At 28.6% G+C, this 19,365-nt stretch overlaps 1 protein-coding gene across 1 annotated transcript; it reads left to right on the forward strand.

Moving 5' to 3' along the window:
- Positions 1–16,349: 16,349 nt before the first annotated feature.
- LOC9319946 (3-ketoacyl-CoA synthase 8) lies at positions 16,350–18,074 on the forward strand. Its single transcript, XM_002883833.2, has one exon. The coding sequence runs from the start codon at positions 16,453–16,455 to the stop codon at positions 17,896–17,898; it is 1,446 nt and encodes a 481-aa protein (XP_002883879.2). The 5' UTR covers positions 16,350–16,452; the 3' UTR covers positions 17,899–18,074.
- Positions 18,075–19,365: the final 1,291 nt, after the last annotated feature.

The raw sequence follows: 19,365 nt of genomic DNA on the forward strand, positions 1-19,365 counted from the left end.
TTTTCTTGTTTAATTGAAATATAAAAAACGTATAATTTCCTTATTATTATCTTTTGACATTTTAAATTTTTTTTATAGAAATATGAATTATTTACAATTATTCTTATAATTATATTTTACATTTTTAAAATTATTTAAATTTGTAATTACTTTCAATTATCTTCTTTTTTATTTTAAAAAGGAAATTTTTGTTTTACACGTGTCAAAATCTAAGATCGATAGATTTGCCACGTGTCATGATCATATGAGTTATTAACTTTGAAAACCATACTTTATATAATAAGATATATATATCATAGAATTGTAATAAAATTATGAGTTCATTTTATATATCTTATTATATAAAGTATGGTTTTCTAAGTTAATAACTCGCATGATCGTGACACGTGTCAAGTCTATCGATCAGATGTTGACATGTGTCAAAAAATATTTAACTTTCTTCATTAACGAAATAGGAAAACTAAAAAAAAAAGAATATTTACATATACTAATTTATATATCTATTTTTAAAAATTTGTTAACTTTATTTTTCTTAACCAAAAAAATAAAACTAACAATTTCTCTGCACATGTGTTATTGGTCGATTAAATATGGCATGTGTTAATTTTTTTCTATAAAATCATTTAGTATGGATATTAACAAATAAATAATAACAGTTGAAGTTTTAAATAACAATACAAGTTATTTAACATTAATTTAATTGGATAAAATTGTATTTATCATCGTAATTGGATAAAATTGTATTTATTCATTTTATTCGTTAAATGAAAACACAAAGTTTTTACAAAAAATAATGAGCTTATAAAAACGAACGAATATTTGAATATTTGATAAGAAAATTAGTGTGGTTATACTTAATTTTATTTTAAGAATTTTAGTGCATGTAGTCATAATTATAAACTAAAAATATTTGGGGAAATGGCTTATATGATTGAATTTTTGATTACTTAACGAGAATGTTAATATATATATTTTTAATGATTTATTTATTAATTTTAACTTATTTAAAATTAGTTTGCCATGAGGTAAAACTAGCTTATGAGATTACGTTATATAGAAAGCTATATTTTAAACAATGTTTGTTTTCCATAACTTTTGTGGATTTCTATTTTTTATTAAATGTTTGTTAATTGTTAATTATATTTAAATTTTTAATATTAACTAAGATATAAATTTGATATGATATATATACGATTTTGATACAAAATTTATATGATATATATACGATTTTGATACAAAATTATTATTAGCCGTTTATTCATTAAGATGAACTATGAAGACTTAAAATCAAGATTGTGATGTTATAAATAGTTAAATTATATTGCAAAATGGAGAGTGTAAGATTAAAAATTTTTTTTATTAAAAAATACTAAATTAAATATAGAAAATGTGTGTTGGTTACTATTTAGGATTTTAAATATCATCAATACGAAAGAGTCTGTAGAATTAAAATTCAGTTTATTACGAAGAAATAAATAGTTAAAATGTATAGAAAAATGGAATCTGTAAGATTTAATTTTTATTTAAAACAAAAAATATTAAATTATTAAATATTAGGGAAAGTGAATGGATTACTATATTAATCAAAATTCAAATATCATCGATAACAATTTATATTTATATATTATACCCGCCTATTTAGGTGGACCTTATCTAGTATATATATATAATATATATACTATTAATTGGGAATCATTAGATAAGAAAATACCTTTAAGTTGTAAGATATTACAAAGAATGCCATTGGAAAAATTACATTCAAAGAGTAAATGAGAATATTCGTTCAGGGGTAAAAGTATAATTACAACTTAAAAAACCGCGGATCATGGATCGGATCAAGACGTGGATCTTGGATTTCTTTGGTGGATAGACACGCGGATCATGGACTCGACCCAGACGAAATAGAATTGTCAATTTCGTTACTTGACATGTGATGCAGCGTATATTTGGATAATTCCAAATATCTTTATTATTTCCTAATATCTTTATTTAATTATTTAGATAATTTCTATTTATTGTTTCTAGAATATTCTAGGGTTTTTTTTATGTTTTATTATAAATAAGCCGTTAAGGCCTCCTTTTGTATACAGTTGATTTGATTAATATAATTATAGAGCTTTTAGCTTTTCAGATAAAAGTATTCTCTAATCCTTGTTTTCGGTAGACTCGAGAGATCTCAACGATTATAAGAAGACGTAGGATTCGGTATTCGGGGAGAATCAACGAATTCCTAACGTTCTCTCGTTTCTGGTATTCTAAGGAATCAACAGATCCGAGAAACCCTAGTTTTCCGGTATTCCGAGCAATCAACGGATCTCTAGTTCTATCCTTAGAAGCTTCCACTACTTCAACATGGATCCACGACATGATCTTGCTTGTTGAGATTTGGTAATCTGCACAAAATTACCATAAACCATAAATGACATTTACGGATTTAAAGATATTACCAAAACAAACATATCCCATTGATTCCGAATAGTAAATAAGGATATATGGTAAATGTAACAATAATTTTTGAATAATAAAAATATGTAATATATAGAAATAAGATTGTTTGGCAAGGAAAATAGTAGAATTAAAAAAAATTGAGATTAATTGTGAGCTTCACACATAAGCATCAAAAATCTCTTTTCATATAAAGATGATATATATAACTAGTAGTTTTTAAAAAATTTAATACATTATATGATCCAAGATGCATTCTCCTAGATTTTTATCAATAAAATATATGTAACTAGTTTAATAGGTGATGTTACTTTTGTAAACTCTTCTCCTCCTAATTGGACAACCAATCATGGAGTTGTTTTTTAATGAACGTGTGGTTGACAAAAAAAAAAAAAAACTAGTTTAATAGGCTGCGCTTTGCGCGGTCAAATCAGTATAGCTATTTATTTTTTACTTAAATGATTAGCAAATTGTAATTTTTTCTTTAGTAATTAGTTACAAATTTGTGTAATAGTATTTTGTATATACATTGAGTCAAAAAGATTTTTCAAAAAGATATTGTTGAGATTGTGGGGGATATGGGAAAGAAGAACAGTTTTTTAATTTTTATTTCTTTTTTTTTTTTCGTAAATTGATTTTAAAAAGAAAAGAAAAAAGTAAAAGAGTAGAATTTGAGACTTAAGACAGGTGTCAAATGGAGAGAGCTGCAGTTATTTGGAAAGTGACCTGTGATTTATTATAATAGGATAAGCGCACTAGTTTAATAGCCCGCGCTTTGCGATGTCAAATCAGTATAGCAATTTATTTTTTACTTAAATGATTAGCAAATTGTAATTTTTTCTTTAGTAATTAGTTACAAATTTGTGTAATAGTATTTTGTATATACATTGAGTCAAAAAGATTTTTCAAAAAGATATTGTTGAGATTGTGGAGGATATGGGGAAGAAGAACAGTTTTTTAATTTTTGTTTCTTTGTTTTTTTTTTGTCGTAAATTGATTTTAAAAAGAAAAAAAAATAAAAGAGTATAATTTGAGACTTTAGACAGGTGTCAAATAGAGAGAGCTGCATTTATTTGGAAAGTGACTTGTGATTTATTATAATAGGATAAAATCAAATTGATTATCTTACAATTCTGAAATTCATGCAAAATAAGTTTAATTAGTCTTTAAAAAATAAATGTTTAGGATCCATCAAATAGACCCTTCTAACTATCATACGTCCTATACTATTATTTGGGGAGTACAATTTATAATTACCCTTTAATAACCTTCCCCTTTGTAAGTTATTACATTAAAATGCCATTAGAGATAAAAATTTAAAGAGTAAATTAATTCAGCTCATTATTGATAATCAAATCAAATACTAATTTATGCAATTTAATCAATTTAATTATTAAAAACAAAAATTTATTATTAACTTAAAAAAAAGAATGACCAATCAAAATGACCATATAAGATTTGATATCTAACTTACCCTATTAATTTGTTATTAATCATTATACTTCACCTCTCATCTTTATATGATTCTGTTTTTTTGAAACAAATAAATCATCATATCATCTATATAACAAAAAAAAAAAAAAAATTGCATATGCCAAGATTAGAATTTTTTAAAACGAATATAAATTGTTAAATCTATGAAAAAAAAAATTTAACTGGTCAAGAATTCACATTTGAGTAATATATTTCTTTTAACCAAAAATAAGTTCAACAAAAAATTTGAAATGTATTATTTTATTTACTACAATAAGATTTTTAAATATTTTAATGTGCAACATATAAAATTAGTTTTACTTGATATTTTTCAAGAATATCATCAATATTTAAAGAATATCATCAATAAATACTCTAATTTGATTTTTTAAAACAAATATTTATAATAGGCCGTGGGTTAAATATAATTTATTATATTAACAAATGAGTTATGATCCTTATAACTGTTTGAATATTTCTATTTAATTTTTTATAATTCTTTTTTGAAATTCATAATTTTTTATACTACAAGATATATTTTTAAAGATTTTAATTTGGAACATTTAAAAATAGTTTATTTAATATTTTAATGAATATCATAAATATTTAATAGATTAGAAAGATAAAAAACATTATAAATACTTTAATTTGATTTTCTAAAAAGATATATTTAAACAAAAGAATTAGAAATTAAAAAAAGAATTTTCTAAATTAATTCAAAATAATAGCTAATTTTTTTAATTAATTAAAAATAATCTACGTTTTAGAAGTGATTCATTTATAATATTTTGATTTTTGATCTAACCGAATTATATGCAATCTCATTTTGTGGTTGTTGTTGGGGTCGGATCCCACACATTTTCAGTAGGATCCACTTGGATCTGTCCACATCATTATTACATAATAATCTTCTCGGAATTCAAGATATTTAATTATAAGTATTGAACTTGACCGGTCGGGAGTTCGATTCAGTCCACTAGGAGAGTTCGATCTTTGCCAGTATGGAGTTCGCTCTCATTCGATATATAGTTCGCATAGAGAAAGACCGAAGCGAGGAGAGTATTGTTAGAGACTCGCAGTAGCGTCAAAACGCGGGAGTTCGGAGTCAGCAAGAAAGAGTTCGGAAAACCCATGTGAAGCCCAAGATAGTTCAAATTCAAGCCGTTTCGGTCAAATTGTAACTTACATGATTAATGCGGATTAATATGATTATGAGCAGTAAATGACCGCATTAATCATGTTTTCTCTATAAAAACAACCTCAAACGCATGTGTTTGGGAGACAGAATTTTATACACTACGATTAAGCAATACAACATACTTTTCCTCTTTACTATTTTGCAAGGCTTTACGTTTTCGTTCTTATCAAATTTCTTTACTTTTTCTTCTTGGTTAATTTCCCTTTCGAATTCCCATATTCGTTTGTTGATTTTAAGAGTTTTTCTCCACTGAAATACTACATCCACAGTTGTTAATTGAGTGTGATTGAGTGTGAATCCTACATCCACAGTTGTTAATATAAATTAACTCATTGTTCAGACCATATTAATTTATTAAAATAATTTTATTTTCCGTTTTCATATCTTCAAAAAATATATCCATAATTGAGTGTAATTAAAAAAAGAAAATATATTCATTCTAATATTATATATAGGGATGGACAAAAATCTAATTATATTTTTTCAATTACTATTATAATAGATCACAACTTTATTCTAAAATATATAATATATAAATTTTGTAATAAATAAAATTTAACCTGTACTGATCTAGTGTATTTGAAGTTTGAACTCTCATAATTTAGATATCAAACTTAACCATGTATTTCAGTTAGTTAGCCAACTTTAATTGTGTTATCTGTATAATTTTCATGTTTATATATATTATGTCAAAAACTGTAAAATACTTAACCATATTGTTTTGATCTTATAATTAAACATATATCGATTTTAGTTGGCATGTTATTACTAGATTCATAACTCATTCTCTTATTAGAAGTTTAGAACAAAAATTTCTTATGCATACGTCAAATGGATTTAAAATAAAAAAAAAAAAGTTTAGTGGATCAAAAATTCAAGATCAGTTTTGAATATCCTTTTTAGTTTTGCTGGTGAATTCAAAGTACGTTGGCATACTAGACACGTGTTGGCCAAAAAAAAAAATATTTTATTTTATTGGTCAACCATTCTTTTCGGCACTAAACTCTCATTTGACCATTCTTGGTTGACGTTTTTTTTTTTAAGATTTAACTAAAGCCATAAATAAATTACTTGAGAAATAAAGGTAAAATGTTTTCCACAAAAAAAAAAGTATAAATTTTACACCTTGATTACTTTACTACTCCAAAAATTATATTTATTCCTACAAAAATGAATCACTTCATTGGTTTGATGGTGATCATTATTATGAATGCTTGGTTGAATGAAGCTTGCAAGTTAAATCAAATAGAAGTTATAAATAACCTCCCTCCTGGTAAAATTCTCAAAGTTCATTGTCGTAGCAAGAACCCAGACGCAGATCTCAGAGTTGTAGAGTTAAGAAACGCTACTGTTCCAAGGAGTTTTTTTTTCGAAGAAGCTATCGTCTATTATAAAAGGAGAGAAATTTTTTGTCTTTTATCGTATCAGGATACATTCGAAAACTATCAAGATATTCGAGTATATAGAGCAGCAGCTCGTTATCGATGTGGCCAGCTACGTCGATGGATTGCAAAAAAAGATGGGCTTTATTCTACCAGAAGTAATAATACACCACCGGGATTTGTACTTCCATGGTTGGTGAGGCTCCCTAATAACTCCTAAATAATAAAACATTATAAACCATCAATCGCTTCTTTTAAAAACTAACTAATATTAATGTAAGATATCTTTGTGTTTCATGTCGTATGAACTAAGTCATAAGACCTAGATCATCGTTCTAATTTTGTATCAGAGAATTGTAATAAAACTATGAGTTAATCTCATATCTAGGTCTCTATTTTAATGCTTTAAATAATAACATGATATTCATATCATTTGCAGTTTTTTAATAAAGAGACTTAGACCATCTTTATATTAACTATATGAGTAACCGCACGTATCTGGTTTAGCTTTTAAATTTATTTTATATAATAATTTTATAGTATACGATTATGTTTTATTTTAAGTATAGCCGAATGCATTATCGATAAAGTACAAATACAATTCGTAATTATCTAAAATAAATCTAACTATATTGGTGTCTTTGACAAACGAAAGTTTGTTGAATCCGAAGTTCTTCACCACAAAAGAGAATATTGCGGGAAAAAAATCGGGATATTGTAAATAAACGACACAATTTGATATTCCATTTTGGAATAAAAAAAAGGGAGACGAAACACTTTTTAATTTTAAAAAAGTTTTTCTTTCATGTACGTAATCTTTAAATTTAGAGTATTAATAACTGAATACGAAGAAAACTCAAAAAAGTAATTTGGTACAATATTATAATATGAAATTTTAAAATAAAGAACAATTATATATTATAAAATTTTAATAAATACAAAAAATGTTAAAATACTATAACCAAAAAATAAATATATTGATTCTTGTTATTGCAAGGGTTAATACATTTAAAGTAACCCACTTGTAGCAAACCATTTGAATTCTCTAAACAAACAATAGTGTGGCTGTTCGAAGATCAAGAAAATATTTCCCCTCTTCGTTAATACGTTTATGCATGTCTCTCTTCTTTTGGGATGTGTATCATCTTGCATCAATTGAGTAATACGTTGTAGAAAGCATATTGGAGGTTGTGTTCGAGAGAAACTCTTCTTGATATATGAACAAATAAAATTCTAACTTTCTTTGTTTGCAAAGAATTCGTTACCCAAGCTGAATAATCTTAATAAAGAAAAAATATTAAAGGAATCAAACTTGACGAAATTTAGAAAAAGAAATTTGTGAAGAAAGGACTCTATTTTAAATAATCTTGTTTTTCATATGGATGGATAAGATAATGACTGTTCAACTATTTGTTGTTGTTTCGCATTCACTATGGTCTTTGTTGCTGTATTTTTGAAGACTACTGTTTCTTAAGTCAAAAGATAAGTAGTTAAAAGCGAAAGTAGTTAATTCATGTGCAAAATAAAATTATATGTACTTATATCTACAAATGTCATTCTTAACATAACTAAATAAATATTGTCAAAATAGATCATTTTTTCTCGGCACTATTTTCAGTCATTAAACCATGTAATTACACCCACTATTTTACGTCTATGTCCAATGAACGAAACTTATTAAGCTGCGACATTGTAAGCTTATCTTATCCTGGGATGACTTGTTATTTTTCATATTGGTTCTTACAATCAAGTGGTGGTCGTAATTAAAATATCAAATTTTTGTGGAAAACTAAATTATATGTCATATTTTACTCTTCCAACCTAATGTTTAGGCATGGGCATTCGGTTTACTCGGTTTAATCGGTTCGGTTTTTTCGGTTTTTCGGGTTTTTCGGTTATCTAAAATTCTGCCGAATTGAACCGAATAAAAGTTCGGTTCGGTTCGGTTCGGATCTCAGTTTATTTGGTTCGGTTACTGGATTTAAAATCAGATCTGAAATAAGCCGAAATTATTTTTTTCTCGGTTAATTCGGTTAACCAAAAATTTTCTTAGCAAAATCAGCCTTTCCATGAGAAAATATCTGACCTAAAAATCCAGAAGAAGCCGAGTCAAACCATTCGAAAACAAAAAGGAGAAGAAAAGATAGGGGGATTCGAAGTGAGATTGAAAATAAAAAAAATTGAATAAACAGCTGTCAATGGAATTTTGAGTTAAATATAGGGTTTCTGTTTTATATAAAGATTGTGGTCTGTATAATAAATATTGGGCCAAATAAAAAAATATTGGGCTTATGGCCAACTCAAATTGATTATATATCCAATTGAGAATATTTTGATTATTGGGCCAACGACCATAGCCTAAATACAAATAAAAATCCAGATTTAAGCCCAAAAATATTGAAGTTAATTAGGGTTTTGTAATGTCAACGCGGCGGCTGAGTCTTCTTTTTCCTCTTACACACACAGAGATGCAGACGCGAAGAAGAAGATGGAGTGATGAGAACAAAACCGAATAACCGTTCGGTTTCAGCTCGCCGAACCGAACCGAACCGTTACCCGAATTCCCCAAATTATTTTGCCGATCGGTTCACTCCCCTTCATCATGTGTTTGCCGAAAACCGAAAATTTCGGTTTGTTCGGTTCAGTTTTCTTGGTTTTTGCCGAATGCCCAGGCCTACTAATGTTGATCAAGCAAGGGTCAACGCTTATTATTGAAATTATAATGCCTCAACTAGATACTATCCAGCGTTCTGCATGACTTGGGCTTGTATGCTACGAGAAGGATCTCTATATCGTGGCTCCTGTGAAACCCCTTTTCGAATAGACAAGACAATGAGCCTGTTGCATAAGCAATTTTGAGAAACCTAATAATTCGTCAACTTTTTTGTAAACACTTCCAACCAAACTTTGTCCACATGTTACATTCTGATTGTCATTCATAATCAATTCCAACAACAACCAGATATGATATATCATCAGATCATCACTATATGATTTTTTTTTCATCACTATATGTTAATGATTATATAAAAATAAAATCTCTATAAATTAATAATGTTAAACTCACAATTTGAATCTCGGAACCATTTGTTTTTTGAATGTTGGTATTCTTCAAGTATTTGGGACATCTTGCTCGACAAATTCTGCAGAATCGATACACAACTAGCTATGATGATCTCTTTTTTGCTGCTTTCCGGATCCACATATACATCCACTACAAGATTTATCCTTAGGTGTCTCTTCCAAACTTTAGCTCACTCTATTTGGCATTAACGGAACTGTCGAAGGCATGGTGACATCCCGACGCCTCTTGAGTGTGGATGTAGGATTCACACTCGATTATCTTTAAGTATTTCAGTGGAGAAAAACTCTTGTAAAATCAGGAAATGAATATGAGAATTTGAAAAGGAAATCAATCAAGAAAAGAAGTAAAAGAAATTTGACAAGAACGAAGTACAAAATGCCTTGCGAAAGTAGTAAAGAGAGAAAAATATATTGTATTGCTTCGAAGTAATGAGTAATGAGATTCGTCCTCCAAACACATGCGTTTGAGGTTGTTTTTATAAAGAAAACATGATCAATGCGGTCATTTACTGCTCATAATCGCATTGATCCGCATTAATCATGTAAGTTACAATTTGACCGAAACGGCTTGAATTCGAACTATCTTGGGCTTCGCGTGGATCTTCCGAACTCTTTCTTCTTGACTCCGAACTTCCGCGTCTTGACGCTACCGCGAGCCTCGAACAATATTCTCCTCGCTTCGGCCTTTCTCTATGCGAACTGTATGTTGAATAAGAGCGAACTCCATACTAGTAAAGATCGAACTCTTTTAGTAAACTGAATCGAACTCCCGACTGGTTAAGCTCGATTCTCATAATAAAATATCTTTAATTCTAAGAGAATTATTATGTAATAATGATGTGGACAGATCCAGACGGATCTTACTAAAGATGTGTGGGATCCGACCCCAACATTGAGAAGCTCATTAAACTCATAGATAGGCTGGTCCGTAATCGACTCTTCTTTTTTACGCAACAAGCTCTATGTTTAAGGATGGGTTGCAAATTTGATTTGGCTCGAGAAATTTGGCAAGAGTTCAAAGACTTCCAACCAAATTTTCGATTTTGATTCAACTATTTTCAGTGGTTCCTTATAAAAACTCTACTAAAAGCTGCATTCATTGTAAATAAAGTTTTTTCGCTGAGTAAATTTTGCATTTATTAAAAAAATATATATAAAATATATCACAATATTATATTAGTTTATAAAATTATTTATTTAATTAGGACTCCGGACCCCCGCGATGTTGCGGGAAAAAATATTTTAAAAATCGTTTAAGAAAAATAACAAACGAAAAGTAAATTGTAACAATTTTGATTTTTTTTAATAATAAATCAATATATATTTACAAAAATTATGATAAAGAAAACTCTCACAAGCATTTATTAAGTATACAAGCATTTATTAAGTATATTAGCATTAGAAATACAGTAATTTGTTATAACGGTTTGATACATAAGACAAAATATTCATTAGTTTGTCAAATAAATCAAATGCTACTATGTTAAATTAAACGGTAGCAACAATTCATTTAAATATATTTTAATAATAAAATATTTTTTAAAAAATATGACGACCTTTAACCGAGAGAAGCGACCTTAGATATCAAATATACCAAAAGTTGCAACGATCCATCAAATATACCACATGTTGTAATGGTTCATCAAATATGCTAAAGATTACAATGGTTCGTAAAACAAAACCAAAAATTACAATGATTCGTCAAATAAACTAAATATTGCAACAGTTCAATTAAACACTTACAATCTCATTTAAATACATTTTAATAATTAAAAATTAAAAATTAAAATAATAATTTAGAAAAAGTTACACCGACGCTAGATGATTAAATGTTATAACGATTTATAAAATAAACTTAAAGTTGTAATTTTTCATGAAATAAACTAAATTTTGTAATGTTTCAAATAAACGGTTGCAACCGTTTTACGAAAAGTTACGATAAAGAGATGCAACTGTAAAAAACATTTACTCGGATTGCAACTTTCTCAAAAAACATAACGTAAAATTAATTTTTTTAATTTAAAAAAATAAACGAAATGTTGCGATATACCAAAAGTTGGAACGGTTGGTCAAGTTCGTCAAATAAACTAAATATTACAATGGTTCGTAAAACAAAACCAAAAGTTGCAATGATTGGTCAAATAAACTAAATGTTTCAACGGTTCAATTAAACTATTACAATCTCATTAAATACATTTTGGTAATTAAAAATTAAAAATATTAATATATGAAAGTTATACCGAGAGACACGACGGAAGATTAGATGTTATAGCGATTTATAAAGTAAAGCAACGGTTGCAATTGTTCGTGAAATAAACTAAAATATATAAATCAAATGTTGCAATCGTTCGTGAAATAAACTAAATATATAAATCAAAGGTTGCAATTGTTTATGATATAAACTAAATATATAAATTAAATGTTGCAATTGTTCGTGTAAACTAAATATTACAATAATTACAATAAGAGGTTCCAACTATTTATGAAGAGTTATAATTAAAAGTTGCGCTTGCAGAAGACGTTCTGATTGTAATTTTAAAAAAAAAGCCATAACCGTAAAATATATATTTTAGTTTTAAAAAAATTTAACGAAAAATTAAGATAAAAGATACAACCATTCAGATGTGAAAAAATCATTTATTGAGATTGCTATTATATATAGATTAGAAATAATAATATATCTGAACATTTAATATATCCAATACTAATCTATAGTAAAAGTGTAAATTGTTTTGGTGTACATGTTTTCATTATTCTAATCGCATTGAAAGAATCATTAAAACCAATCAACGTCAACCTAACTGTGGTAGGAAATTTAAAATGTTATTGAAAGCTGTGCCTGAGTCTAGGAGGCTCCATTTTTTCTGGATAGCACTCAGGCCTATAATTAAAGTTTTTAATACGATGGCTAAACCTTGTACTATGATTTTGTAATCTTTAATTTCCTCAGACGTCACACCTAACGTCTTTATCAACATAAATGAGCAATATTGGTAGCAAATAAAGTAAATTGTTTCTTTTTTTCGTAAGTATTTTTTTTCTCTGCCTGATTTTAAAAAAGAAAAAGATCTCAATGCCTAAAAATGGGTAAAACATCATTTAATGTTGATTGTACTTTATATTTCAAAATGGTATGAAATTATCAAAAGTATATGAAATCTTTTTTTTTTTTTTTGAGCAAAAGTATATGAAATCTTTGTTTCGATTCACATAGTAAAATTCGCTTTACCGGCACTAATTGGTTATTTTTTAAAAGTTTGAAGTGTATACAAATGTTGAATGAGTTAAATTCTTAATCTACTTTTCATGGGTCTTTTTACATCACTTTAAGTTTTCAGGGACTGCGGTAAAACCGTAAGATTAGTTAATTTTATGTACTTTACCTATATTTTTTTGTTTTTTAAGCAAATGTATTTTAGCTAGATAAGATATTGAAATCTTATTAAAATATAGAGAAATTGTTAAAATGTCCCTTTTTCAATACTCCTTTTCAAAAATGCCTCCTTTGAGAGTCAATTTTTAAGTTTGCCCTCTTTTAATTTTTAATGACCATTTTACCTTATTTGAAACAAAATTAGGTCCACAAAATACAAAATATTTTTTGGCGGGAAAAGTGATCCCGCAAATTTTTGGCGGGAAACGTAATCCCGCAATTTTCCCGCCAAAATTTTTTTTTTTCGGGAAAAGTGATTCCGCAATTTTTTGGCGAGAAAAATTTACAAGGTATTTTAAAGATTTTACAGAGTATTTACAAGTGTTTTGTAAGGTTTTATAATGTATTTTAAAAGGTTTTACAAGGTACATATAAGGTTTTATAAGGTATTTATAACTTGTATAGGGTTTCATAAGGTATTATAAGATTTTACAAGCTATTTTATAAGGTTTTACCAATGTATTTTAAAAAGCTTTTACAAGGTACTTATAAGATTTTATAAGGTATTTATAACTTGTATAGGGTTTTATAAGGTATTATAAGATTTTACAAGCTATTTTATAAGGTTTTAGCAATGTATTTTAAAAAGTTTTACAAGGTACTTATAAGATTTTATAAGGTATTTATAACTTGTAAAACCTTATAAAAAACTTGTAAAACCTTATAAAATAGCTTGTAAAATCTTATAATATCTTATAAATACCTTATAAATACGTTGTAAAACCTTTTAAAATACATTGTAAAACCTTATAAATACCCTATAAAAATAAAACCTTTAAAATACCTTGTAAATTTTTCCCGCCAAAAATTTAACGCCAAAAAAATTGCGGAATCACTTTTCCCGCAAAAAAAAATTTTTGGCGGGAAAAAATTTTACCGGAATATTTTACAAGGTATTTTAAAAGTTTTACAAGTTTTTACAAAATCAAATTTGTAATTTTGATGTTTGCACATTCTCGTGTGTTCCTTATATATTTGTGATATCTTTTATTAATAGAAGGGTAATTTAGTCATTTTGTACATAAAAAGGGGTATTTTTAAAAATTGACAGCCAAAGGGGATATTTTTGAAAATGAGTATTGAAAAAGGAACATTTTTGTGAGTCTCCCAAAAATATATAAAACCTTATAAATTAATGGATTGCAACTTATATAATATACCCATCTTGAGGGTATTTTAATTAGGTTTTTTTTTAGTATTTTAATTAGTTGATCACATGTGTAGGCTGAATCATTAGTTATAATTTACGACAAAGGTTATTTTTTTTTCCTTCAACCATACCACTGCCTGTATGGCCATCGAGATCTGCACAGAGCCCAGCGATCTTAACCGACTATTTTGGAACGCCATAAAAGATATTGGGTCTACTTGAGTCGCTAGGTACAGTACATTGAATAATTTATCTTTTATGCAACCATAATTTATGGCATTGTTGAATATATCTTTTATCTTGGGGAATATTGTTGATTTTGCTATTTTTCATAAAATTTTTTTGAAATTGCCATTTTTACTAAAATTTTACGGATATGCCATTTTCTAACACTTAAAAATATACGTATTTCGGATTTTTTTTGGTAAAAATACGTAGTTTATACAAAATACTAAACCCTAAGAACAACCACAACCGACTAAACCCGAACATAACGAATAAAATGCATGTTAAATCATATTTTCGTAGCCTGAAAAAAGGCAAAATCTATAAACTATTCAAAAAAGGGCAAAATCCACAAATGTCATCCCAAAAAATTAATCCATAATTGATTCTTTATCTTGTATGAATGATAATATTTTGAGCGAGTTTTGTGAAACTTAGGTAAAAAGTGTATTTTAGAGTTGAATATAGCGGTTTATTATACTGCTTATTAATTAGCTATATTTCACTACTTAAGTCTTGTATATAAACCATTCGTAAATCACATTTTTTTTATTAATGAAGCTGAAAAAAATATTATCAAAAAAAAAATTTTATAGACAATTATAGCACACACTTCATAGTTATTCAAAAAAATCAACATTATTGAGTTTACACAATAACTATTTTACCCTTATCTAATTATGTAAAATAATAAAACTAATTATAATTTGAAATCATGATTATAATACGATTGTGTGAAACGTCAATCAAATGTTTGTATTAGTCTTTTTAATATTAAATTTGTGCTATTTTTTCAACTTTGGAGACTGTGCTAAATTTGGTAACAAAACTTAATTTTTTGCTATTTGTGAGAATTGCCCAAAAATTTCATAGTTTATTCTAAAATGTTATTAGAGCTCAACTAAAAATTTCTGCCATAAAATACATCATTTCCATTTAATATAATTTCAATGATAATTTTCTTTTCGAAATTATTTAATTAGTTTCAGTATTAAATAGAATATATGTGCTACTTAATCAAAATTTATTAGTATTAAAATATATCTTAAATTTATAAGGTTATGGTTTTTAAAAGGAAATAAATTTCCTGACTTCTTATTGTGTGTTGCTTAATAAATGAGAATATGGGTACATAAATGGTTTGAGGAATATAAGAAGCTGAATTGAAGATTCATCTGAAATTCACCATATACAAATATACAACAAAAGTTGTGGTAATATTTTCAATTATGTGTGTTTCAAACATAGAATAAAAACCCACCCTACAAGGCCACAATAACCGAGATTAAAAACTACCACTAGATACGGCTACGTTACCTTGTAATGGCATGTTTATGATATTCGAAGCACATAGTTAGAAGTATACGGACAGCAGTAAAATGAGGTAGTTGATTGTTTCGTCACTCCTATTTATTACTCATGAATGTGGGTAGATACTCCATAAATATAGCATTATCTAAACATACTGTTTCTTTGGTAATAATTCAAAGAACCACGACAAAAAATAGGTGCGGCTTCATTTTCATTTTTTTTTCTTTTGGTACTGAATTATGTTTGCTTACATACATATATGTATATATCTAAATAATGAGCATTTGTCAACGTTTATGTCCCCTAGAGAAAAGAATAATTTTCAGAACAAAAACAAAGTACTTAATTTCTGATTTCTGTTGAGTACTTGAGTACTGTAATATTCATAGAACAAGAAAATTTAAGCCCACAAAGTATACGTAGTTTAAGTGTTTGAATTCAAGTTTCAAGTGTAATAAGTGCGTGCCAATTATATCATTTTCTCGGATTTAAGAATTTGTTCTGATATTTTTTCTTCACTTCTGAAACTGAAAGCAATTAAAAAATAAAATAAAAATATCTTATACAACGCGGAGCAAGAATAATTAATACGTTTGGTCATCACTCTCTCGATTCACACTCAATTTTCTATATATGTAAACCAAGCCAGCTAGAACCAAATGTCACGGACACAACTTAAAATAGGACCAAAGAGTAAACACTTAAACAAGACTTTTTTTGTCCTCTTCTTTCTACTCTTAGGTTATATCCAATGAAGAACTTAAATATGGTTTTCTTCAAGATCTTCTTCATCTCTTTAATGGTAGGATTAGCCATGAAAGGATCTTGGATCAACTTAGAAGATCTCCAAAACTTCTTCCTCCACCATATACAAAACAACCTCCAAACCATAAGCCTTCTCTCGTTTCTTGTCGGTTTTGTGTGGATCCTCTACATGTTAACCCGTCCTAAACCCGTTTACCTTGTTGACTTCTCCTGCTACCTCCCACCGTCGCATCTCAAAGTTAGTATCCAAACTCTAATGGGACACGCAAGACGTGCAAGAGAAGCAGGCATGTGTTGGAAGAACAAAGAGAGCGACCATTTAGTTGACTTCCAAGAGAAGATTCTTGAACGTTCTGGTCTTGGTCAAGAAACATACATCCCCGAGGGTCTTCAGTGCTTCCCACTTCAGCAAGACATGGGGGCTTCACGTAAAGAGACTGAAGAAGTAATATTCGGAGCTCTTGATAATCTTTTTCGCAACACCGGTGTAAAACCTGATGATATCGGTATCTTGGTGGTGAATTCTAGCACGTTTAATCCAACTCCATCACTCGCTTCCATGATTGTGAACAAGTACAAACTCAGAGACAACATCAAGAGTTTGAATCTTGGAGGAATGGGTTGCAGTGCTGGAGTTATAGCTGTTGATGTCGCTAAGGGATTACTACAAGTTCATAGGAACACTTATGCTATTGTAGTTAGCACAGAAAACATCACTCAAAACTTGTACTTGGGGAAAAACAAATCAATGCTAGTCACAAACTGTTTGTTCCGGGTTGGTGGTGCTGCGGTTCTGCTTTCAAACAGATCTAGAGACCGTAAACGTGCAAAATACGAGCTTGTTCACACGGTGCGGATCCATACCGGATCAGATGATAGGTCTTTCGAGTGTGCAACACAAGAAGAAGATGAAGATGGTATAATTGGAGTTACCTTGACAAAGAATCTACCTATGGTGGCTGCAAGGACTCTTAAGATCAATATTGCAACTTTGGGTCCTCTTGTTCTTCCACTGAAAGAGAAGCTTGCCTTCTTCATTACTTTTGTCAAGAAGAAGTATTTCAAGCCAGAGTTAAGGAACTATACACCAGATTTCAAACTTGCCTTTGAGCATTTCTGTATCCACGCTGGTGGAAGAGCTCTAATAGATGAGCTAGAGAAGAATCTTAAGCTTTCTCCGTTACACGTAGAGGCGTCAAGAATGACACTACACAGGTTTGGTAACACTTCTTCTAGCTCAATATGGTACGAGTTGGCTTATACAGAAGCTAAAGGAAGGATGAAGGAAGGAGATAGAATTTGGCAGATTGCTTTGGGGTCAGGTTTTAAGTGTAACAGTTCTGTCTGGGTGGCTCTACGCAACGTTAAGCCTTCAGCTAACAGTCCATGGGAAGACTGTATGGATAGATATCCGGTTGAGATTGATATTTAATTTTATGGTTAAGAGTCCAAACTATCTTATCTTGTTTATTTTGATTGACATTTTATCCTATGTTTGTTCTTTAAAGAGTTTGCATTGAATATTTGTTGTTGTCTATTTGGTAGATTTGTTTTTGGTACTTGTTTTAAGTAAGAAGTGATGGATGATACTGAATTTTCTTTACATAAGAGTCATTTCAAGAGAACAGAGAATTGGTCACTGAATGTTTTTGGCTCTAACCACAAATTTTGTCAGTGGTAATATGTGGCCAAACTGTTTGCAAAGCGATCACGGATTAAATCGATAGATGTAAAACTGATATACTGTATTTACAAAAATTAATTTTATGGTTGAGATTGATATTTAATTTTATGGTTAAGCCCTTATGGCTAATAGTTAAGGTTGAGCTTGATATTAAATTTTATGGTTAGGCCCTTATGGCTAATTAATTACTCCCTCCGTTTCGTTTTAGTTGTCGTTTAAAGTTTTTTCACACAAATTAAGAAAAACATTAAATTTTCTGTTTTATCCTTTATTAATATATTTTATAAAAAATTTCATTGACCACAACATTAAAATAATAGGGATAATACTGGAATTTTTACAAAATATTTGCTTGAAAATCTAAAACGACAACTAAAACGAAACAAAAATTTAAGTCCTAAAACGACAACTAAAACAAAACGGAGGGAATAATTAATAGTCTAAAGTATCTTATCTTGTTTAATTTTGTTGACATATCTTATGTTTTTGTTTTATATGAACATTTTAGTCTTATGTTTGTTCTTTAAAGAGTTTGCATTGAATGTGTGTTGCTATCTTTGATACCTTTGTTTGGGTACTTCTTTAAGTAATAAGACTTGATGGAGGATACTGAATTTTCTTTAGATAATCGTCATTTCAAGAAAACAAAGAATTGGCCGCGGAATGTTTTTTGCTCTAACCCTTATGTGGCTAAATTTAGTTTGGTCATAGATGGCCACAAATTTTGTCAATGTTAGTATATGGCTAAACTGGTTTGGTTGCAAAGCGGCCACGGATTATATCCATAGATTTAACACTGATATAGCTAGTAGCCCAGTTTCTAAGGATGGCAAGAAATATCAGTGGCTAAATGGCTATTGACAGAGTGGCAGTCACGATGGAAACAACAGTGACAAGTGGTTTGAGAAACTGTCACAAAAAATGCCTTAGGATATGGCGATGGTAACATATTAATACTTACGTACCAGTACACCGAATGGCCAACGCCCCATCAATAAATAAATGTTATAGACTAACCACGGCACACTACACGCATACACAATACATATAGAGCCATGTTATTTTTATTTTTATATAATTATCTAATAATATTAATAATTTGGGTTATGTAATAATAATCTCAATGAATAATTTGGTCTTCAAAATTAAATAGAACGTTTAATAAATAAATAAATAAGCCTTTGCCATCTATTCGTATTCTCTTATGGTGTTGTA

The sequence above is a fragment of the Arabidopsis lyrata genome (assembly GCF_000004255.2).
Source record: "Arabidopsis lyrata subsp. lyrata unplaced genomic scaffold ARALYscaffold_3, whole genome shotgun sequence".
NCBI classification, from domain to species: domain Eukaryota; kingdom Viridiplantae; phylum Streptophyta; class Magnoliopsida; order Brassicales; family Brassicaceae; genus Arabidopsis; species Arabidopsis lyrata.

Bases quoted from the DNA above. Each gene is read 5' to 3' on its own strand.
- LOC9319946 (XM_002883833.2), top strand. From the start codon at position 16,453: ATGAAGAACTTAAATATGGTTTTCTTCAAGATCTTCTTCATCTCTTTA.